General features: G+C 48.1%; 2 protein-coding genes across 9 annotated transcripts in view; both read right to left on the minus strand.

Moving 5' to 3' along the window:
* The window catches only part of Uvssa (UV-stimulated scaffold protein A), a 40270-nt gene extending 26402 nt beyond the window's left edge, over window positions 1-13868 (minus strand). Inside the window, exons 1-7 of one of the 7 annotated variants that reach the window (XR_015636685.1) lie at window positions 13696-13868; window positions 13100-13199; window positions 5128-5458; window positions 4280-4400; window positions 3040-3444; window positions 1689-1801; window positions 1426-1554 (exon numbers count right to left, since the gene is read on the minus strand). Coding sequence is in view for 6 of the 7 variants with exons in the window: in XM_087583708.1 (XP_087439834.1) it covers window positions 1426-1554; window positions 1689-1801; window positions 3040-3444; window positions 4280-4400; window positions 5128-5458; window positions 13100-13197 (1197 nt within the window). In the remaining variant the exon portion in view is untranslated. 7 annotated transcript variants of the gene reach the window in all.
* A 5347-nt stretch (window positions 13869-19215) lies between these two features.
* Maea (macrophage erythroblast attacher, E3 ubiquitin ligase) overlaps window positions 19216-24325 on the minus strand; it is a 33425-nt gene continuing 28315 nt past the window's right edge. For both annotated transcript variants that reach the window (NM_001008319.2, XM_087582749.1), the window contains exons 6-9: window positions 23883-23991; window positions 21990-22123; window positions 20707-20902; window positions 19216-20238 (exon numbers count right to left, since the gene is read on the minus strand). In NM_001008319.2, the coding sequence (NP_001008320.2) occupies window positions 20143-20238; window positions 20707-20902; window positions 21990-22123; window positions 23883-23991 (535 nt within the window). In that variant the 3' untranslated portion in view covers window positions 19216-20142. The remainder of the gene's footprint in view (window positions 20239-20706; window positions 20903-21989; window positions 22124-23882; window positions 23992-24325) is intronic.

Genomic DNA, 24325 nt, shown 5'->3' on the forward strand with positions numbered 1-24325 from the left:
CAAAATGGCCGCGACCCACTTGTTGAAAATCTCTGCACTAAGGCTAGGTGCAGGGACTGGGCTCACGGTCCAGGTTTAGGATTTGGGTTAAGAACAGGCCTCCATGGGGAGGTGGCAGCTCTGATGTCTGTTTCCTCTATAAACCAGCTGAAAGAAGCCAGTGAGATGTCTAGCAGGAAAAGGCACTTGCCAAGGACCCGAGTCTTGTCCCTGGACCCACATAGTAGAAGGAGAGAACATAGACACAGACACACACATAGACAAATACATACACACACACACACACACACACACACACACACACACACACACACACACACAGAGGCACAAATGCAAAATTTTTAAAATTAAAACTAGCTGAGAGGGGTTGGGGATTTAGCTCAGTGGTAGAGCGCTTGTCTAGCAAGTGCAAGGCCCTGGGTTCGGTCCCCAGCTCCGAAAAAAAAGAAAAAAAAAAAAACTAGCTGAGAGAAACGGGATGGTGATGACTGTCAGCTTGGAGATGTGAAAAGAATTGGGTGACATAGAGAGCCTGGACTGTGGCAGTTTTCTTTCAGTCAAAACTCCCAAGGCCCATCTCCCCTAAGACCAGCCATCCCGTCAGCTCTGTGGTCATCTATGCAGAATTCTAGTTCCTTGTAGCCCAGGCACAGGCGCTCCATTCCTACTCCAAGGGCAGCACCTCCTCCAGGCACTGCAACGTACTCTGCCTTCCAGCCAGCTCCAGGGTACCTGGCATGGATGGCCTCTATGGCTCCCAGGTCACCACGGGACTGCATCTTCGCTCACTACCAGGCACCCAGAACACATGCCTACACCTCTCTCTGGCCTTGCCTGGACTCCCATTTCTCTAGCCTCATCTAGGGGACCCATGTATCCCTGCTCTATCTTAACACCAGATCCCCACTCAGGGAGATACAGTGCCTTGTCATCCCCCTAACAGACAGGCGGTGTTCAGGTCTCCACCCCAAAGGGCACAGTGCTCACCTCTGACAGCGCCTGAGTGCTCTGTAGGCTTCATCTTGTCTGACCTGCCCAAGACACGACTCCTTGTTTGCTAGCATCTCCCCACAAGTCCCACCTACTTAACACAGCCTGTTTCTTTGGGCTCTCGGGAGGAGAGTCTCAGTACTTTGAAAGTATCCTTGGCTATAACACAGGATGAACAGACACCAACAGCAGGAATGTAGCCACCATGGCATGAGTGGCATGAGTGACTTCATGGGAAGACTTGCTGAGGGACAGGACCGAACCCCATGCCAAGAAGAGCAGATGGGTCCTCTCTTGGGAGAGGTTTATCTGAGACTCCACCACAAGAACTTAATAAGGAAAAGGCCAGAATCCTCTGAATCTGATGATGCCTGCCTGTTGAGATGGCCGAGTGGAGGCTCCCGGGACCTTTTAGCCTCAGCTCCATGAACTCACCCTGCTCCTTTGTCCTCTCCCAGGCTCAATGTTCAGTTCTTCATATTTCTTCAGAGCAAGTTCCAGTTCCATTTTCAGGTCAATGGCCTGCTTTAAATGTCCACTGTAGATCCCTGCACGGGTAAACCGCTGTAAAACAAAGGATGGCTCACTCACGAAGGTTCCACACAGTCCCCGAGAGGGAGAATGCTCATCCCCACCCAGGTTAGTGCTCTGGCCCCACAGCCCAAGTTCACTGCTGAACGCTGGAAACGCAGCCTCACCTGGACCCAGGAGCACACCGCTGGCAGAAACTTGTTCTGGATGAGTTTGAGCGAGTCTCGAGCAGCGTGGAGCACGGCCAGGTTGTCTTCATTCTCCTGTACCTTCAGACCGTCTAAAACAAGGCAAAGTCAGTGTGCTGGTTTGCATATGCTTGGCCCAGGGAGTGGCACAATCAGGAGGAGCGGCCTTGTTGCAGGAAATGTGTTACTGTGGGAGTGGACTTGAAGACCCTCCTCCCAGCTGCCTGGAAGCCAGGCTTCTCCTGTTTGCCTTTGTATGAAGATGTAGAACTCTAAGCTCCTCTACTGCCGTGCCTGCCTGGATGCTGCCTTAATGGTACTGGACTGAACCTCTGACCCAGTAAGCCAGCCCTAACTAAATGTGGTCCTTTGTAAGCGTTGCCTTGGTCATGGTGTTGGTTCACAGCAGTAAAACCCAAACCAAGACAGTAGGTCACAGAGGGATGCTGAGGCTGGCCGTGTAGCAGAGGCCATTAAACCCACTGGAAATGTGACTCCTAGCTGGTCTCAGATACTTGTCAACCCTGAGAGAAAAGCAGTCTTGGAAAAATCTAGGACAATACCATTCATTCTGGCTCCATGCAGACATGGATTCCCACCCAGAGGCCTAGATCTCTCAGAGCCATCTTCTTTTGCCTCTTCACTTACGACTGTCCTCCCCTTTAGTGCCAGAGTCTCAGTGACCCCTGCCATTCTGCCTCTCCTTGACAGGCCCTTCATTTCCTTGACAACCCCTGCTAGGCAGGGCCTCCGGATCGAGCACCTGGATGAGTAAGGCGAGGTGCGGTGCTTCAGAGATAGCAACCTGAAGCCGTGGGTCCCGCAGAGCCCAGGCTCTTCCACCCAGATCCACATGGTGAACACGTGCACTGTGAGGATACCGGGCCCAGCTACGATGGATGGATGAGCAAGAAAGCCCCTCTGTACCCCAAGGCTGGAATGCCAGGGCCACACACAACGCTGTCACACCCCCGTCATTCTAAACACAGCATGAAATCATGCTTTGCTCACATTTTCCTCCTAAGAAGGTGGCCCTGGTGGACCTCCAGGTGGACACCCATACAGCCTGCCAGGGACTCTGCCCTGATCCTAGCCTCCCAGGGACAGGGCTACAATGGCAGAGAATCCCCAAGCTGATTCATGGTGGCAGAAACCCTGAGCAGGAAGACTAACCAGGTGGAAGTCCCTCTACCCCTCTCTCATGGTCCAACCCAAGGAACTGCTGTCCCTAACCTCAATCCTACCACAGGATAACCCACTGCCAGTGAGGGAGCTACACACCTGGCTAGAGCAGAGTGTGGAGGCACTGCACGGCCCCAGCAGCCGTTACCTGAGGGGAGTTCCACGTCCAGCGTGTACTTGTGGGAGCCCAGCCCATGGCTCCGCAGGAAATCCTCTGGGTCGCTGTGTTCGCTGTGTCTGTCTTCATCCCTGCAGGGGTCTTCCGTGGCTGCTGGGGCTGGTGCCTTCAGACCAACTGCAGATCCTGCATGGTGTGCAGAGGCAACCAGGTCCTTGCTACAGCATGGCTGCTCTTCATCCTGGGGTCCAGAGAGACCAGACCCTCGGGGAGTTGCCAGGTCTGGGCTCCAGGCGCAAGGAGCATGGTCCTCTGCTATGCCAGATGCCTCACCAAAGAACTTATCCTCTCGGTACGGGCCCAAATCCAAGGGCACCAGCAGCCTAAAGCAGTTCTCCACTTCTGTCAGGCAGCATCCAATTTCATCAGACATTTCTGCAGACATTGAGAGATCTACTTACTCTGTCATCTTGAGCCAAAGAGCAACAGATGGCCAAGACTGCTCCCCAGGACACCAAGGGGTCATGATATTTCCAAAAACAGTCAATGGCCTGGCACATACATCACAATACTTTTAACTCTTTAATAAACTGTCTAGCACAGAAACTCAGCCTTTGAAGTAGACCTCTCGTTATGGTGGTGTGGTAGCTCACGGAAGCCTGTGTGACCACTACCAAAGGCCAGCCTTCCACTCATCATGGTAGTCCCAGAGAGGCCCCATTTCCACCATCAGCACAACACACTTTACAGGGTTCCCCCTTCTAGAGCCCTTTAAGCCATCCGCAGCACAGCTGTCTGCTTGCAGCCTTCTCCAAGGCCTAGGCTTTCAAGGCTGACAACCAGGGCAGATGCGTGAAGGAGGCTCTGGACACAGAAAGAACCCAAGACCTGTATCTGAGAACAGAGTGCAGCTGGCCCATCTCACAAGGATTAGCTCCCAGGAAGGATGAGGACCTGGGGAAGGGAACTAGCAAGAACAGATGCTGGACATGAGAAGAATAGCAAGATGGCCTCCAGCTAGTGCAGACTTCTTCTAGATTCACACCTAGATTCAGACTCTCTCCTCAGGGAGTCTTAGGCCAAATAGTTACAGATGGACCAAATCACCAGGAGACACCAGGGCTATGGGCAGCCTGTGAAGGCTCAACCCCACCCTGAACCATTCTTGCCTTGCAAACCTGCCTGCATGGGTCTCAGACTAGAGTAGAGAAGAACTAGGAAACAAACACGAGGGCCATGGGCAGTTCAGGGGCTCAGTCTGGGAACTTACCTTCCATCTCCCTCTTAGCCCGGTCAGCACTTTCTCTGTGGATCTTATCCAAGTGCTTCTGCTTCTCCTCTTCTCGCTTCCTTTCTGCCAGAGTCCTAACATTTATATCCCGAAAATCCACCTGAGAAATTGAGAAGGAAGTTTAGGATTGCCTACAACAAACACAAACCCAAAGTTAAAAAAAAAAAAAAAAAAAAAGACACATCGCCATCAACGCAAGGCCGGGGTCTCAATGGTTGGTGTCTACAGCACTTCAAACAAGGCCGCCTCATCTTGCCACATCTTCCTCCAGACAGAAGACGAAAGACATCCCGTGCCAAGTGTATCGTGTTAGGAAACAACATGCTCCTCCCACTGCAGGTCAGGGGTTACCAGCTAGACCCGGGGGCCACCCAGAAGTGAACCCCAGAGAATAGGGGACACCATATAGGGACCACAACCATGCAGAATGGTCCAGCCACTTGCCCGTGCTGCTGACAGGGGCAGGGCCACATATGGACAGTGACAGGAGGGCTGAAAGAAATAGCCGAGCTTGGGGTCTCACTAAGCGCAGCACCAGTCCGAGCCCACAGCGAGAACTGAACATGCTTCCTGTCAGGAACGCAGAGGCCATCTAGGATTAAGACTACAGGCTCATGCTCCACCCTCAGGCGGGTGGCTGGTTCTCTTCCCCAAGTCTGCTCTGACCTTGAGGAACATCCTCCATTCTACCACACGCTGATCCAGCTGCCTTGCCTACCTAGCCTGTGCAATGGTCAAATTCTCAGTGAAAAGAGCTCTCTCACTCACTGGCTGGCCTGTCTCAACCACCCCAGGGAAGTGAACTTTACTGTCCGAGACCCACCTACCTTTTTGGTGTGTTTTAGGAAGTGGTAGCCCAAGGCTAGCTTCTTATAGGCTTCCCCAAACTTCTCATTCCAACCTTCCACAGCTTGCATGGCTGCCTGCCTTAGCCTCTGAGCTGCCTCCCGAGGGGGTGGCAAGGGATGGTCATTGTCTGTGCCCAGTGTGAGCTCCAGGAATTCCTGGAAGTCAGAAACAAGCAGCACTCTGAACTGATGGGACCGGGTGAAGAGCTCATCCACGATCTGGAAGGCTGAGAGGCGGATCTCAGCGTGGTCCTGGGTCAGCTGTGTCATTAGCAGGCGGTAGGCATGGCTCAGCTGCTCCTCTGAAGACCTGGGGACACAAGCCAGCCTAAGAGCTTACTCAGCAAAGACAAATCAGTGTCACATTTTGTATGGGAACACTACATTTACAAGTGTCGAGGGTGGGTGCTATGCTCAGCATCCAGTCTTCATTCTTCCCTTCCTAGTGTCTAAGCACCAAGTGTGGCCCACTCCTGGCCTGTTTCTATATCGCCCATGGGCCAAGAGCGTTTCTACATTTTGAAATGGCTAAAGCAGATGTTGACATGGCACAGTGGTAAAGCACCTGACTAGCTTGTGTGAAGTCCTCGGCTGAACCTCCAGCACTGCAAAGATAAACATGGTTAAAACACACAAAAGAATTCAAATGCTACATTAATAATCAAATGTAGGGGCTGGAAATGGCTCAGAGGTTAAGACTACTCTTCCAGAGGTCCTGAGTTCAATTCCCAGCCACCACATGGTGGCTCACAACCATCTGTAATGAGATCTGATGCCCTCTTCTGGTGTGTCTGAGGACAGCTACAGTGTGTGTGTGTGTGTGTGTGTGTGTGTGTGTGTGTGTGTGTATATATACACATATATATATTATATATTAAATAAATAAATCTTAACAAAACCAAACCAAATGTCAGGGGTTGGAGGGATGGCTCTGACATACTCTTCAGGCCTCCCAGGGCAGCTGGCATGAATATGGTACACAAACATACATATAAGCAAAACACTTGTACACATAAATTTACAAAAGCAAACGCCAGTGACTTTTGTTGAAACACATCTATCCCTGGATGGTCCCCAGCTGACACCCACAGTATGCACAGATCCTTCACAGGATAGCAGTAAGCCAGGAGAATGGGGCAGAGTAAGGTGCATAAGGCCTTGTACAAAGCCTCACAAGATTAGCCTAAGAAAGCACAGGTTGGCAAAGTTCAGCTAAGATCGACGGAGACATGCTGATGCTAAGAAGCACTCCCCAGTGCCTGAGAGTAACCAAAGGTTCATTAATACACTGGAAGACACACCCCTGGGTAGAAGTTTAAGATGCTAGTGAGTCATGTAATACGTGAGGATGTATGCAGAACTATATGTAGCAGGACACATGCACAGAACACACATACCATGGCATGCATGTGGCAGCCAGAAGGCAACTTTCAGGAGTCAGTTCTCTCACTCCCAGGCCGTCTTAGGCTGTCAAGCTTGTAAGGTAAGATCTCTTACCCACTGCACCACTAGCATGCCAGACGCTTGATGATGCCTATTACAAGATGATCTGGTTGGTCATGGGCAGAGGGTAGAAGACAGCCCTTCATGAATCAAGGTGTGCTGTGAAAGTCACACTTCAGGGGGTGGGCGTGGTGGTACATACCTTTAATCTCAGCACTCTAAGAGTTTGAGGCTAGCCTGGTCTATACAGTGAGTTCCAAGCCAACCAAAGCTACATAGTGAGACTCTGAATACACACACACACACACACACACACACACACACACACTAAAAATAAAAAAAGTCACATACAACCTTGTCCTGTGGCAACTCCCTGGAAAGGACAAATTCACAGGAGCCCGTCAAGCCACACCGACACATATCTAGCAACCACTTTCCTGTGTCTCCCTTTTTCGCTTGCCCTGAGGCTTAGGTGATGACAGGTGTGGGGTAGAGCAGGTGCTGACGGGATGCTCAGACGCAATTCTGCTGCCTCTGTGCAGTGGGCTCCAGGCAGTGGCAATGGTGCGGTGGCTCCCGTCGGAGCACTTCTGGTCACCAGCTCTGGCGCATGCTGCTATCTCCTAGTGAGTCCCTGCAGCATGGGAGCTCTGCTTGCTTCCCTCCAGTCTCAGCCTTCGTTACAGAATGTCTCACCGCTCTGGACTTCTGTATCGCTTCCTGTGCCGCCCATATTCTACCCCCTTTGGTTTTGTCCTCCCTGTTCATTTCTAGTAGATAATCCATCTCTAAGGCCACTGATGGAGCTTCTGAGATATCTTTACTCCCTTACACGTGAGGCCCAAAGACAAAGAAAAAAATTGCCTGTTTCTACTTTTAACCTGGATGAGAATCTGGAAAAACACAGAGCTACCCATGCAGGCAAACCTCTTCTCTGAAAAACCTAGCTGCCTGGGGCGTTTTAGAAGCTCTCATGAGATGCCTTTTTCCACTGAGGTACAAAAAAATGTGCCTGTAATGGTGACTTGCATTCCATTCCCAGCAAAGTTAAAGCAGGACAAGGTCCCTGAAGAGACAGTACAAGCTGGCTCCGACTCTAGCTGAGAATGAGAAACACAGAAAGCTGGGGGTTCAAAGCAGTGTTTCTAACCCTTGGGTAAGCAACACTCAATTCACCGGAACCCCGAGAGTGTGATAGACTGGGCACATCCCACTCTGGCAAGCCTCTGAGAGGATTCCTCACAATACAGAGGGAGGTACTTCCTACTCCCAGAGACTGCTTCTTGTCTCTCCTCTTAGGATACTCCCTATGTTACTTTGAATGCATAGCTATAGTACATCGTCAAGAACTGAAATTATGTTTGATCATACGCTGTTGAATGGCTTAGCAGGTAGATGTGCTTGCTGGGTATGTCTGGAGATCTGAGTTTGATCCCTGGAATCCACATAAAGGTGGAAAGAGAGAACCAACTCCACAAAGTTGTCCTCTGACCTCCACAAGTGCACACTGATATCTGCATGCACCTGTATGCATAGACACACGCTTTTGTGTGTACACGTGCATACATATACAAATCATAAACGTTAAAAATGTAATAAGACGGGCTGGAGAGATGGCTCAGCGGTTAAGAGCACCCGACTGCTCTTCCAGAGGTCATGAGTTCAATTCCCAGCAACCACATGGTGGCTCACAACCATCTGTAAAGAGATCTGATGCCCTCTTCTGGTGTATCTGAAGACAGCTACAGTGTACTTATATAATAAATAAAATAAATCTTTAAAAAAAATGTAATAAGACATATATTTGATTCTGAGAACCTAAAGAGGCTAATATTTTACTATAACATCTTCTGGTCTCAATATAGGCTGGCTGATGGGATGTAGGCTGGTGACAGAAAACCTCCTTGTAGGGATAAAAACTTAGGAAACCTGTTAACTATGACAGACCAGAGAAGTTGCTCCATGTTTTAGTCGCTGTTCTGGTGGTGATAAGACACCATGACAAAGGTGACTTAGGGTCAGAGTCAGAGTTAGGGCGAGTCCACAATGGTAGTGTTTGCTGAGCACGCACATTGTAAACCTCAAGCAGGAGGCCAAGAGCACTGGGTGCCAGGAGACACTGCAGCCTCAAAGCCTGCTGGGTGATGACCTCATCGAACAGTAAGCATCTGCTGAGGTGCCTCAGGAAATTACGAAGGTGGATGGGAAATGTTAATTTTATTCCCAGTACTGTTTTGTTTTCTTTCTGTCCTGATTGTTGTGTGTGTTTGTTTGTTTGTTTTCTGGTCAGTAGACACAAGCTAGAGTTACCTAGGAAAAGCCTAGGTTGAGACAAGGTCTCCATCCAATTCCCTGTAGTTAAGTCTGTGGGGTATTTTCTTATTAATACTGCTGTGGAAGAGCCCAGCCCGATGCTGGTGTCCCACCCCTAGGCAGGTAGTCCTGAGTTGTATAAGCAAGCAGTCTGAGGAAGCCATGGGGAGCAAGCCAGTAAGCAGCACCCCTCCTTGGCTTCTGCTTCAGTTCCTTCCTCCTTCCAGTTCCTGCCCTGCTTTTCCTCCGTGGGGAATGTGACCCGAGAGCTTTAAGATGAAATGAACCCTTTCCCCTGCAAGTTGCTTTTGGTCACGGTGTTTTCATGACAGCAAAAGAAAACTAAAACACATCCTTAGGCAATAATCTGGGATCCCTTACTAAATAAACTTGGGCATAGCTGGGGTTGAGAGGAATGCTCAAAAGCCACAGGAGGTACTGTTTTCAACTACAACCCTTATAGTTGCCCAAAACATGGTCCAAGAGCACGCACTGGACCTCTAGGGATCCTCACCTAAAGGTTAGGAGCCTTCTCTCATTCACAGACTATTTCTACAGCTACTGCATGTGGCTATCCTGGGTACTTGCAAGCTATATCAGCCACAGCCATGAGCCTGTTAAAGATATAAATCCCTTTCGTTATTTGCGATAACTTCTCAGGGTAGACAGAGGCCTTTTCCATTCAGACTAAAAGAACTTAAGAATTTATTCTTGATGTCTTAACAACTAACTAATGAAAGAAGTTAGTCTCTAGAATAAAACCTGTTTTGAGTCTTCACGGACTCCTGAATACCTTAAAGAAGGACTGGAGAGATGGCTCAGTGAGCACTTTCAAAGGACCTGAGTTCAATTCTCAGAACCTATGAAATGGCTTACAACCATCTGTAACCCCAATTCTAGGGAATCCAACAGGCACACACATGGTGCACATACATGCATGTGAGCAAAGTATTCATACAAAGTAAATATATCAATCTTTAAATAATTAAGAATGCCTTAAAGACAATTTTGTTTACATAGGCAAACTGTTTTTTTTTTTTTTAGATTAAAAATTCTCTTCAAATAAAGTGTCTTAACTTCCTAAATATACAGGTAAGTCCTATTTACAAATCTATCAATAATTGTAACCTTATGCTTTTCTTAATTACTGGTGGGGATATATGCGGGTGGGTGTCCTTGTTCATGTGTGTGTAGGTGCATGCACATGTGTACACATATATGTGAGTATGCATGAATGTGTGTGCATGTGAAGGCCAGAGATCAACATCAGGTGCCTCAGATGCTGTATATGTTGTTTTTTGACACAGTCTCTCACTGGGATCTGGAGTTCAATGATTAAGCTAGGCTGGGTGGCCAGCGAATGCCACGGATCCTCATGTCTCTGTCTTCCCAGCACTGCCGTTACAATGTATGCCACCACACCCCCAGCTTTCTGCATGCATGACCGGGATCAAACTCAGGTTCTTATGTTTATTCAGCCTCACCACCTAAGGCATCTCTCTTGCCCTTCATTATGTTTTTTATACTGTTGGTACAATATAAACTCAACGATTCTAACCTCACACTATTTTCCCTTTATTCCAATGGTAGATTCCTCCTTGAAATTATTCTTTTGTATCTTGCAAATTCTCAACATATAATCATTAGTTTTTTCTTTTCCAAGCCTAAGAGATATATCTTACTCCTAAACTCAAAAGTTAGGGTGAGGTCAGCTGTCCTACAAGGCTTGATGGCTCTTGATATGCTAACACAGGCCCAGAGGTAAGCCTACCTAATGTCCAGAGAGAAATAAATGCTGGTTTGGGGTCAACAGGTTAAGACAAGTCAAAACAGTATGTACAATAATATACTCGGAGCAAGCTTCACAAAGATGGCTCTCCTGGGCAAACACAGCCATGTTTTTCCTGATTATTGTCCTTTGGAGGCCTGTGTGGGTCAGTTTTTTTGTCAACTTGACACAAGCTAAGTTAATCTGGGAAAAGGGAACCTCAATTAAGAAGATGCCTCCAGTAGACTGACCCATAGGCAAGTCATGTGAGAAGACCCGACTCACTGTGGGTCTAAGATATAACACTTTCAGCTGGAGAATCTGAACTCTTCTCTCCATCACTGGATAGCAGGTTTGTGGTCCCTCTTATGTGGCCTGAGAAGAAGTACTTCTAGAAACCAGATGGGAATGTTTTAACTTTTGTGTTTGACTCTGTGTCGGGGTGCACTCCACAGCACATGTGTGGAGAACATAGGATGACTATGGAACGGTCCTTTCCTTCCACCCTTGCATGGGCTCCTAGGATTAAACTCAGTTGCCAGGCTTACATAGGAAGCAGCTTTACCACCTCGGCAGCCACCATACTGTCCTTCAGCTTCCCTAAAAGATTCCTAGAACCATAGATCTCAAGTGGAAAGTTAGGTCCAAAGACCTTGTACAAAGCCTACATAATTAGAACAAAAATAAAAGTTGGCAAAGAGGAAGACTGGAATCCTCCCAGCTAAGACCTGGAATCACTAACACAGGCACTCGGGTAATCTATAGAATAATAACAAATTATCTATAGAATAATTTATAGCTCAATAGGATACTAAAAAATGTACATCCCTGGGGGGATTTAAGATGCTAATGAGGCACTGCCTTAGATACTTTTCTGTTTCTGTGATAAGACACGACAGCCAGGCGACTTACAGAAGAAAGAGTTTATTGGGGCTTACGGTTTCAGAGGGTAAGTCCATGAACATCATGGTGGGATACATGGCAGCAGACAGATGGGCACAGTGCTGGAGCAATAGCTGAGAGCTCAAATCCTGGGATAACAGGAAGCAGAAAGCTAACTAGGAACAGAGTAGGCTTTTAAACCCTCAAAGCCCACCATGAATGACATACCTCCTCCAACAAGGTGTGTCATACCTTCTAATCCTTCCCAAACCATTCCACCATCTGGGAGCCAGGCACTCAAACACACGAGTCATTCTCATTCAAACCATCAGACATGGAAAGCAGGTGGTAGTAATGTAGAAATACAACAGGGAGAACAGCAAAAGCTCACAGTAATATACAATAAGCCCAGCTCTTGGTATAGCAGAGACATTTGAGATGTTAAACTTTTTCCCTGCTTGAGCCAGCTTTCTCTCTTGGAAGGATACTAACTCTTAATAAATTTTCTTGCTTTGTCTGCTACTATCCACATAAAAAGTCTAGAACCCCTTCTGAGGTGCCCTCTGAACCCCAGGACAGGCCTGGGTGTACAGACCAGCCTTCTCTACAGGAAATGGAGCAAAAGGTTCTCAAAGTTCTCTACCCCCATTACAATACCTGTGTAAATTATACTTGGGGGGTTTTCTGGGGTGCACAGTTAAACCATCTCTGGAGTAGAGTTTTTATTGCAATGTAAATATTCTACCACTCCAGAAAGAATCACTTAAGTTCTCTCATCTTGTAAACAAAGGATCATTAGTGGCCAAGGTAATGAATCGCCGTGCTTTCTCCAGAAGGATGAATAGGGGTGAGAATGACTAACTTAAAGATAAGGTTCTACGATGGCACATGCCTATGACCCCAAAGGAACACTTGGTAAGTGGAAGCAGGAAGATCAGAACTGCACAGCCAGCCAAAGCTACATAGTGAGAGGTCAACCTGGGTTACATGAGAATCTGTCTCAAAGGAAGGGAGGGAGGGAGGGAAGAAGGGTGAGTAAAAATAGAGGTAGCTCAGTGCCACAGTTTACCTAGCATGCTTGAGGCTCCTGAGCTCATCCCTAGAGGTGGGGGTGGGGAGGCCAAAGTCACTGACACAATCCTGAACTCTTTACTCCAACAGGAAAGAAGATGATATACTTTTACTGACATGTGATTGCTTTCTAACATACAGAAATGGTCAGAGGTATCAAGTTCAGAGTCTGTGCTACATTCTGGATCCAGGTACACTAGAGTTACAGCCCCAGAACTCCTTTAGTGCTTCCTTATAGAACTTCTGAGACAAGACCTTACTACATAGCCCACCCTGCCTGGAACTCATGGTCCTCCTGACTCTACCTCACAACAGGCAAGTGCCACCACTGGTTATCAGATAATTCCTTTCTGGGCGAAAGCAGGTGGCAGAGATGTACAAGAAGACAAAGGGCCCTCCCGGGAACCCCACAATCTCCTCGGTGTGGGTGCTCGGTGGATCAGTTATTATGGCACATTTAGCCTAAATACATACTTGCAAATTTTCTTCAGTTCCTTCATTTTCTGAGCATTCAGTTGGGATTCTCCTGAAGTTGTGAGCTCCTCTATCAACTGTGAAAGTTTCTGATCCATATCTAGAAACAAGGGACGCGGAGATGCCGGATTAACATCAATACTTCATAGTCTTGGTTTTAGCAACGAAGTTTATGGGGTACAATGGCAAAGTTCCTAGGGTGTCTCTGTGGGGTGTCTCCCAGGCGAAGAAGGCTAGCTACCACATTCCCATCACTGAAGGCCATCAAGCCCTCTGATGATAATTAGCTAAGGTTTTAAAGATGAGACTAACTCCAGCAGTCTTAGGTCAGCTGTGTGGGTGACGTTGCCGCGGTTAAGGGGAAATGTCACTAAATTTTACTCCAACTGGCCGCACAGGATACTCTCTCTCTGCAAGCGACAGTCTCTAGATAACTGCGGGGGCGACCGATCCGACCCTGCGGGCCGAGAATCTGACCGGCCACGACCCTTCAGTCCGCCGCAATCGCTGCCTGACCCTCCGCTTCAGGAGACAGTACCAGCGTTCCGCTGTTCCGGTGACACGGACCACCGGATGCAGCCTCTTGTCTCACCCACCCCTTCCGGTGTAGGCAGCGCTCTGTTACAGGCCCCAGGGAGCGGCGGGCACAAACTCCAGAAGACCCGCGGCGCAGGAGCGGAAGTTACCGCGGCGCGCCCGCTCTGGTCCTTTCAGATTAGGCCACCACCAGTCTCCCGCATTTGCCCGGGTGGCTCCACGGCGCAGGCGCGAGGACGCGGCAACGCGGTGACGCAGCGCGCTATCAGGGGGCGGGGCAGTTCAAGAAGAACTAAGCGCGAGAAAAAGGAGGCGGGAGGGCCCAGCAAGTTCTTAAAGGGGAGGTGGCTTTGGGTCAGGAATTTGAAACTGAGGTGCAGAAAGAAGTTTTGATCGGGGGATCAGTTCCTTGGCCACCAGGAGGCTCGCGGCCTATGTACAAACCCTGTATATCTCTAAGAAAGCTCAGAAGGGAGTCTGGGCGCAAGTCCGGTTGGGAGGAGTCGGCCTGCCTCCCTGACCCGGTCAGCTGTCCACCCCGAGGACAGACCATCGTGGGAAGCAATTCAGTCAGTCTCAACGTAGGATGATTGTAAAAGATTTGGCGGCTAGAGCTGCTTGCTCCCTTCCCTACAGCTTCACAGTGTTCAGGATTCTGGCCTTGCCGACCTCACCCTGCTTCAGCCCAGCGGCCAACTCTTGGACGGACAGACCCGGGCACTGCCACCTTAGCCATCTCACAACTCGCTCCGCCTTTCCACTATCAGCTCCTGCTCCCCTTTGCAAAGGGGAGGCACACACTGGTCTCCCTGTGTACCACGTCTTGGGCCGCAGTTCTCCACCCACAGAGCGGGCATCCAGCCAGTTTGTGTGTCCTGTAGTATGGTCTTGATTTTCTGGACCAGTTGTTAAAAGCTGCCCTACCCACTTACCCACCCTTCCTTGAATCCGGGCCAGTGAACAAAGTCAACTGAACTTTTCCCCTCCTCATTTGTGTTCAATATGTGAGGATCTGACAGCCCAACTTCTGAATTTGTTTGGAATCTGAGCTCTTCCCACCACCTCGTGGCCAGGTCCTAGGTCCAAGATATTTTTATTACATTTTTTTATTGGGGGGTGTTAGAAGGTGGAACCTCCCTCGTGTGATCAGGGCAATTTCTGAGAGCGGGTTCTCTCCACCATTGTGGTTCCACTACTCAAAGTGAAGTTGCTAAGCTTAGCAGCAGATTCCTTTCCCAGCTGAGTGATCTCAGTGGTTCTAAAATGTCTTTTAAAGAAGTAAAAGGTTTTTGTCAAGCCAGCCTTGTGTATACATGTGCAGCAAGGCATCCTTCAAAGGCTAAGCTTGCTGCAATCGGGAGCAAGCTCTTGCATGCCTGCATGTCAAGGGAGTCCTGTGAAGGGAATGATAGCAGACGCAGATTCTGAGCAACTGAAGAACTACAAACGATAAAGCTGACGGAATGGTTTCAGTTTTCTTTTATAAGCTATGGTTCAATAGATTTTGAAGTTTAATAGTGAAGAAAAGATTATGATAACTACTCAAGTGATAGGGAGGGGGAAATGGTAGTATACGTCCTGAGAATTGTATTCTTAGATATATCATTGTGCTACTTGAAGGTATATCATGATAAACAGTCACATAGTATATAATGTCCTTTCAGTTGATGACCAAATTCAACACATAAGGACACATCAGATGTTTAAGTACATACTATGGTCACGTAACAATGTAACTGCCTAGTGACCCATTTCTCAGAACATACCACTACCATCAAGAGAACCTCTAAAGTAACAAAGCGAATTAGATGCAGCAGGGCCGAGAACTGTTTACTGACTTCCTGACGGAGCATGTGTGAGGCCCTAGATTTGATCCAACAGAAAAGTGGGACGTCTCTTGTAAGACTGCAAAGGCAGTGGCACATGTCTTTGATCCCAGCATTCAGGAGGCAGAGGCAGATGGATTGCTGTGAGATTGAGGCCAGTGAGTTCTGGATAGTCAGGGATACACAGAGAAAGTCTGTCTTATCCCCGTCCCCATGTGATTAATTTAAAATAAACAAAATGGATACAGGTAAAAATTAATGAGAAGAACAGATGAGACAAATCAGAAACAAGTAGAAGATAACAGATTTAAGTCTAAAAAGAAGAATTATATGTCAAAGACAGATCTGGAAGCACAGGGCTTTAATACCAGCACCTGCCTTTTAATTCTCATAACCAGGAAGCAGGTGGAGTCCAGCCTGGTCTACATAGTTAAGTTCCAGGAAAGCTACAGCTATTTGGGGGGGGGGGTGTTTCAATAACAAAACAAAGGGAAAAACCTGTCTGAGGGGGCTTCCCCAGCCCCTACGCCAACAGTTCATAAGGAGGTAGTCTGCCCCTGGCACTGAGATTTTCTTTCAATACCCTATTTGTTCTCAGGCCTAATCTTTTTCTCACTGACACAACCTTTAATGCCTTTAAATGCTGCTTTTGCTGTTCTTCCAGATGCTTTGCCAGACTTGAAAGACACTTTTGAGACTAGCATTAAATAACAGGGCCTTTATATAGAGGGTGGGCATGATCTCTGAAGTTTCACTGCCTTCCACTCAAAGCAAGTGAGAATTGGTCTTGGGACTATAAGGAAACTAAACAAGACAGCAAGGTCCATGATGATGATATCTCATCACCGACATCAGTTATTCTGTCAAAAGGGCGACGGTGCGCACAGCACCCCTGACTGGAGGCACCATTTGCTCTATCCCTCCATGATCCATCTAGCCTCCTCAACCACACTTTCAAGTTCAAAAGGCATGGGGGAGGGGGATGGCTGGAGAGACGGCTCAGCGCCTAAGTGCACTTGCTTCTCTTGTAGAGAACCTCGGTTCAATTCAAACCCAATACTCATATGGGAACTGTAGCTCACAAGTGTAACTCCAGTTCCAAGGGATCTGATCCCCTTTTCTGGCCTCTTTGGGCACTGCATGCATGTAGTACACATACATCTGTACCCACATATATAGGGAAACAGTCATACACACAATTTTCTAAAGAGGTCTTGGGCTGACACAGTGTAATCTATCCATTTTAATAGACTTCAGTTTACCCAAACATCTCTCAAGCAGGATTCTCCAATGGTTGTGTGCATGATGTATTCCAGCAGTACATGCCTTCCTGTTTTTAATTTCTAAATATTGTATGTATTTTTAACATGCAAGTATGTGCACCATGCATATGCCTGGTGCTCTAGGTTAGAAGGCACTGAACTCCCAGGAACTCAAAGATGGCATCAAAGATGGTTATAAGCCACCCTATGAGTGCTGGGAACCAAACGTCGGTGCTCATCACTGACCCTTGTTCCTGGTGCTTTTGGGTGTTACCAAGACCCAAAAGTAGAGTTGGCCCCACTATCCACTAAAGCCCAAGTTCTGCTACTTAGCAGGGACCATGTAATTCAATGTGAGACCCTGGATCACCCTGTAAAATTCTCATCTGCAGGCAACACTGACCACCACACTATGGGTGCAGCTGAGATTTCCATCTTGAGAGCTCCCACTTCCACAGTCTAGTAGTAACACACTGGAAGAATGATATCCAGTTATCCTCTAACCTCCAATGAGTGCACACACACATCTGTGGTGGTCTGAGAATGGCTGTCATAGGCACGTTTGAATGCTTGGTGGAACTTTTCAAGGATTAGGTGTGAACTTCTTGGAAAAGGTGTGTCTTAGGTTTTACTGCTGTGAACAGACACCATGACTTAGGCAACTCCTATAAGGACAACATTTAATTGGGGCTGGCATTTAATTACAGGTTCAGAGGATCAGTCGATTTTCATCAAGCTTGGCAGCATCCAGGCAGATGGTGCTGGAGAAGTTAAGAGTTCTACATCCTCATCTGAAGGCTGCTAGCGGAAGACTGGCTTCCAGGTTGCTAGGACTAGGGTGTAAAAGCCTATGACCATAGTGACACATCTACTCCAACAAGGACATGCCTACTAATAGTACTACTCCCTGCGCCAAGCATATTCAAACTATGACAGTGTGTCACTAGGGGTGAGCCTTGTCTTAAAAGCCTGTAGCATCCCTAGTTCACTCTCTGTCTGCCTCATGGTTACCTCAAGATGTGACCTCACAGGCAGGAATTGCTCCAGCACAGCTGCCTGCTGCTAACACCTTCCACCTTTCTTCTGTAGGTGCCTCCACTGGAATTTTATGGCAATGAGAAAGTAAACCAAGACTAAAATCTTTCAAGTCAGTATCACAGTTTTGTCCTATTATCTACTTCCTGCCAACTCAGAAGCTAGCTTAAAAGATGTCAACTGCATGACCTTTCCCATGTGTCATTCCTCCCTCATGCAGGCAGGATCTCTCGAGGGAGAAAGCTCAGCTTCACCTGTGTCTTCTCACCCAAAGTGGAACCTGCAGCTGCCACTACGGCAGAGGGACATGTCATATAACACATAGAAAGCCAAAGCCAAGGAACCAGCAGACCAGAGAGAATGGATGGATTCCATTTAAGTCCAGCTTCATGAACCAGTGAGTTTATGTGGATTTACAGAAACATAAAGTCAGCTTCAGTACCAAGAAGTTCCCCATGTAGCTTGTTGTTTGTTTTTCAAGACAGGGTTTCTCTGTGTAGTTCTTGCTGCCTTGGAACTCCAGGCTGACCTAGACTTCACAAGAGATCTGCAGGAACTGCCTCCCGAGTGCTGGCTTAAAGGTATAAGCTCCCTGTGTGGCTTATAAGTAGCTGTGACTCCCCCACTCCCTTATCTGTTTACCTTGTAGAGCCTTGCTGAAGGGAGAAGCCTCCAGAAGAGAATGTTAGCATGCTTAATCACATGAACGTCAGGTCTGGTGATTTCATAAGTCAAACTCAACCCAAAGGACAGTCACACTGAAAAGGTAAATAAATAAAGTGCTGGAGTCATTCTGTTGCAACCTCACTGGTACTGTGGGCAGAAGAGGAAGACCCCAGACAGGGTGTGGCTCCAGAATGATAGAGGTGTCAACTGATGCTAGGCCACAGAGACCCCAAAATATGGCATAAGGTGCTCCAGAGAGCACTGGGAAGCGTTGGGTACTCCCACCAACTTGAACTGGGGTGCATGTGTTTGTCCACACTGGCAGAACTAGGTGATGAGGTCAATGCAGCTGCCACAGAGGGAGAATCAGAACTACGGAGTTAAGGAAAGACCTGAGTGGGTGAGGGGAAGGAACACTCAGAACACCTGCTTGGCATTGTGCATGGCTTGAACCCTTGCCTCCAACAGTGGTGTCTAAGATCCCAAGAACAGAGACTAGGACAGCTACCAAGAGCGTCTGGTCCTTCAACCAGGCTGCAGGTGGGCACTGGCTAGATCAGCAGGAGCCAACTGTGACCTACCTTAGAACTCTAGGTATTTATGCCCTCAGTCCTCAGAGAAGCCCTTTGGGGATCTGCAGGCAATGTTTTGTATACTGGGTCAAAGCAGTGTGCTGAGCGCCCTTCACTGTAGTGACAAACGCAGGTCCAACAGAGGTGCTGCATGGTCTACTGCCTGGCAGGGTTAGCAAAAGACACCCGAGGTCTTACAAATACCTCACACAAAAAAGTGAGAAATAGAAAGCTATTTTATTAACACGCTTTACATTTACAGTTCATTAGCTAATCAACATCAACATGCAAAAATAAGCGCTAGATACAAACCTCTACAATATGGTTTTGTGTGAATTACAATGGTTCATGTCTGGAAAACCCGTCAGTACTTACTTTAGCTGAACTATCAGTTTCCGTAATGAAAAGCATGTACACTCTAGGACTACGGAACCACCTGGCAAGGCCTCTGCAGAAACTCAGTCCAGTGGCTTTCCCGTGAATACATTCTCAAAGCAGGAGATAAGGCGGTGCTGGAAGGTGAGACGCTGAACCTGTGCACAGACACAGCCCCAGACACCCTGGCCACAAGGGCAGAGGCTCGAGTAGCAGCCCAGGTGCATGTGGTGGATGGTGCTTTGGCAGCAGCTAGACAGTGAAGTCAGGAAAGGCCTCGGCACCACGTCACAAGTCACTGCAGCCAACCTGGTACGGCCAGCACCTTGCCCAGGCTATGACCAACAAGAGTTGGCAAAGGACCAGCCTGCTCCTCAAGCTCCCCTGAGTCCCATCACTAGCAAAAGGAAGGAAACGGAGAGACACAGGGAAATAATCGATGACCCAATTCCTACTTCTGAGATGCTCTGGATTTCCTGGTGCTCAGGCCACACTGTAGAGAGAGTTTCCTTTGAGAGGTGCAAGAACCTGCAGAGGCATCAGTCGACTTATGTTACAAAATCCTACCAACCAAACGCTGTTCTCAAGCACAGACTTAGTAAATCTCACTTCCTCTTTTTCTAAGAGTATTTGTCGTTGCTCACTGATCTTTGGTCGCAAGAAACAAATGCCGAGGCAGGCTGGGGTCAGGGGTCAAGGGTCAGGGCAGGAGGGCATGGCTCCCACCCACCACAGCCTCTGGCCAAGGGCGTGCACATGGCAACGCAGGCCTACATGATGTACACTTTCTCAGCTTGGGAGAAGTGGAAGACTTCTTTGGTTCTTGGGCAAACAACTTTATCATCTTGACGAATAGAAAGCAGAGACTGGAAAACAAAACCAGAGTTATGCATTAAAATGAGAAAATCCCATGCAAACTAAGATCTGAATTAAGGTTCATTCCAAAAAATAAGCTACCAGGGAACAAATCATCTAATACTATTTACTCATGAGTGTTTTGCTGCATGTGTGTATGTATGTGTGCCTGATGCCTATGAAGTCAGGAGAGATGTCAGAGCCCATGGGACTCGTTACTCCTGCAACTACAAAGCTGGAGACGGTTGTGCGCCACCACGCAGGTCCTCTGCAAGACCAACAAACGCTCTTAACCGTGGGGCCATCTCTTCAGTCTCACGCCATCTAACCTTACAAAGTCACTTCTTGAATGGATACCAGTCAAGAAGCCTGAGGCTGTTCACACGTGGTACCCTCCTCCATACCCACACCCTGATGCTTTTACCTTCACACAGCTGCCCAGCCCTCCCAGCCCATAGCCCTGATATTCGGGCCCTCACATTGTAGCCATAGACATAGCCATTAGGCAGCATCATGGGTGGGTTGTTCTCGTTCATCACGTCACCAGAGATCTTGCAGACCAGGCGGGAGTTGGCACAGTGAGCCATGGGTAGGGGCTGTGCCAGTTTGTTCAGAGAGCGGCTGCACACAGGGCAGTCGGGGCTCTTGGAGCTGCCATCCTCCTTGTAGCACTGTCTGTACACAGGGTTAAGGAAAGGCTGTCCCAAGAAGATCAGCAACAAGGCAGGTATGCTGTGACTATTACTGTCTAGCTAGCCACAGGGCATCCTTATGACCATAGGGACACCACTGAGAAAACAAACAGGGCTAACATCCAAGTTAAAAGAATGCCATAGTCATTCAATATCAATGTTCACAGAGATCTGACTCAAGACAAGCCATTGGTATTGCTACCAGTGGCACAACAGCACACTTGTTGGCACCCTCACACCCAACTCAAATTTCTTCAGAGGGCAGGCGAGTGTAAGACAGAGATGTTCTGGTGGATGCCAGAAAGTGGCAGGCAGCACATGCTTACTCTCCAGTCCACTAGAGATGGTGAAAAGGATGGTCCTTGAGCCTCAGCTTGGAGCCCAGCACAGCAGCACCAGCTGTGATGCATGCCAGCAAAGTCACTACCTTGTGGGACACTCATACAGAATGGGTTTGGCTACATGGAGCAATCAGGCCAGGCACACAATGGACAGGTTCCGTCAGAGAGGTTCAGCCACACAAGGGAGAGACGCCCTTGGTGGTAGTGGTGATAGTGTCAGACTCACAAGACGTTAGCTCTGAGTTCTGACTATAGGAACCACAAGGGATGGGTGTCAAACATATGAGCAAGGATCAACCACACAAGGGACAAGATCGGCCACACCAAAGTTGAAAATCTACCATGGGGGTTGGGAGAAGGGGTTTGGAGGATTGGGAGGTGTCCATCACAGGAAGGAATAGGTCAGCTATGCACTGTGGAGTCATATAAGGGATGGGTCAGTCACCTTCAGTGCACAGTAGGTCAAATATAAACAAGGAGGGGTCAGCCTTTCTTGTCTTTCCTGCAGAGGGAGGCTGCTTCCTTTCCAGAGCTATGACCATTATGAGTCAAGCTGAGACGTCAAACTGGCTAGACAGTTAGGACTCTTGGGAAGCCAGTATCAGGTACACAGCAACATTTGAAATGGAAAAGCCACAGAGGACACACAGACCAAAGAAAGACCAAGCTGCTGGGTCCCAGGCCCTCTCAACCTTTACCCTAGAGGATAAGGTAGAGCAAGGAGGATACGGTGTCTTTATTGCTGAGAGCCCAGCCTGCAGGGTGAGGGTGAAGACGGAGCTGTTTCCCAGCTGGTGCAGCCGGTAGTTGTCATATCGAAACTGCTGGATCAGCATTCGCCACCGGGCTGGGTCCAGGAGGTCCTGAAACACAATGCAGAGGTGCTGGGACCCTCCCCTGGCAGTTACTAGGAGGCCCAGCCAATAAAGATGCCCCAACAGCCATACAAGACACCTGTTAGTTTAATGTTCCAGAATACTCCCTGGTTTGTATCCTGTGGTCTTGAAACAATGAAACAGAATTGCAGAGAATTAAAGCTGAAAGAGAGGTCACTTCTGAGAAGAAATGCTCGACAGACAATAACATGACCTCAGCTCAGAACTATCCCTGGTTAATGTTGTGACTTAGACAGACACAGTATGCACACAGACAAAAGCAAAAGAGAGAAAGGTTCTGCATCTCTAGGGTAACAACTTAACCTCCACCCTCTTTATAAACACTCTGCTCAGCATTGCTTTTATAGAAGCAGTCGATGGACTGCCCAGTTTGAGAAGCTCTAACAGAAGGGACAGCATCAGCCTTCAGGGCTCTTCTCCTGAGGTTCAGCCATCACTTTCCTCTGAAGGAAGCTTCCTCTTCACCTCCCTCACTAGTGCACTGATTCTTCCCTCCTTAATTTAGTCAAAGTCATTCTTTCAGTTCTCTTTTAGCTCTCTGAACCCTAAATTTCCTGTCTGCCCCTAAGACCAGGGTTTCTGATGTGATGATCTTGGTCTTTCTCTTTCAGGTCACCAAAACTCTGTCACTGACAGGACTTGACAGGCTAAGCCTGTTACTCTTCTGGCTTTGACCCCATGAGTAGGCTTGTCCTTGTGCTCACTGATGGGACGGCAGGGATAAGTACCACGTACCCATACCTGCTGTAATCTTCCCTGGACCACAAGGCCTTGCATCTGAAAAGTGGTTCATCTTCTAACTCTGACTCAGGCCAACCCAAATCTCCAATGCAGTTAAGATAAATTTAAGGCATTAACTTAAAATACAAATTTAGATATTTCTGACACTCTGACCTGATGATTATTTCAATACAAGAAGTCCCACATCTCAAAGTTATATGGGGTTACTAGGGCCCAGTGCAAATCTAGCAGTATTAACTGGATTCTCTGAAGGAAGAACACAGCTCTCCTCTGTTGGCTACTAGAGTTAGGCCAACTATGGATGAGGCTGTAGGGTAGACACAAAGGCCCCTGACAGAGACTTAGCCTCAAGGCTCAGGGAACAAAGTGTTTAACTCTATGAGCAAAACCTGTACTTAATGCCTTCTGAGGTCTTGGCGTGGTGAGGCCATATACTGAGCAAAGGTAAACACTATACACTGCCCACTCGGGGCAGGAACAGATACCCAAACTGGGGCTGAGGTGTGTCCAAAGCTGTGCAATGCAGCCTGACCATCCTCTCCCAGACCCTCTTCCACCAAAGGCCAGAACACAGGGGCCGAATGCAACAGACCAGCACCAAGGAAAGAGACCAGGAGCAGCCAAAGAAGGGGAAGACCACCATAACCCTTTAGTGCGCTTTAGACCTACAACTCTGGACTTAGAGAAAAAGCAAGAAGGCCAGGATGCTGACATGAAAGACTACTGGAAGAGAACACCAAGGAGAGATGGCAGGGTGTGGAGACCCAGAGCCTTCCAGATTGAAGCCTGACCTCTGCCTCAAACGTTTCACCAGCTAGATTGGAATAAAGTGAGAGAAGCATAGTTGAGTAGAACAAGCTATGAGGTTTGAAGAAATGACAGCAGATGGGTCCCCAGGAGCTGTCCAGCACTCTCTAACCCACCCCACACACTTCTGACTCCAAGGGCCAGCAAGGACATAGATAAACAGGGACAGGAACATTACCTTGTATGGAGAGATATGTGTGTCTGGTGGGAAGGCCAGCATGCCCATGACCTGGCGGACCTCATCCAGTTGGCTCCCTTCAGCCTGACTGAAGTGCTTTCTTGCATGTCTAAAAAATGACATTTTGGCACATTTAGGTTAATATTTCCAACTTTTAAATAACTAATTAAACAATTCAGGTCAGAAAACAACTGTCAAGAGTTATAACTTTCCTTCCACCATGTTAAATTCAGGCTGTCATGCTTGGAGGCCAGTACCTTTATCTGCTGCTGAACCAACTGTCTAAGGCCCAAATCTCCAATTTTAAGGATCTGGACTATCAGGTCCTTCAGAGTCTGACACAAAGGAATCCCATACCAGAAGATGTGCTCAGGGGTGTGTGTGTGGGGGGGGGGGGGGGGGAGTGAGAGAGAAGATATCAGGAAATGGGTTCACTTAGGGCT

This window comes from Rattus norvegicus, chromosome 14 (assembly GCF_021556685.1).
Source record: "Rattus norvegicus strain SHRSP/BbbUtx chromosome 14, alternate assembly SHRSP_T2T, whole genome shotgun sequence".
Taxonomy (NCBI): domain Eukaryota; kingdom Metazoa; phylum Chordata; class Mammalia; order Rodentia; family Muridae; genus Rattus; species Rattus norvegicus.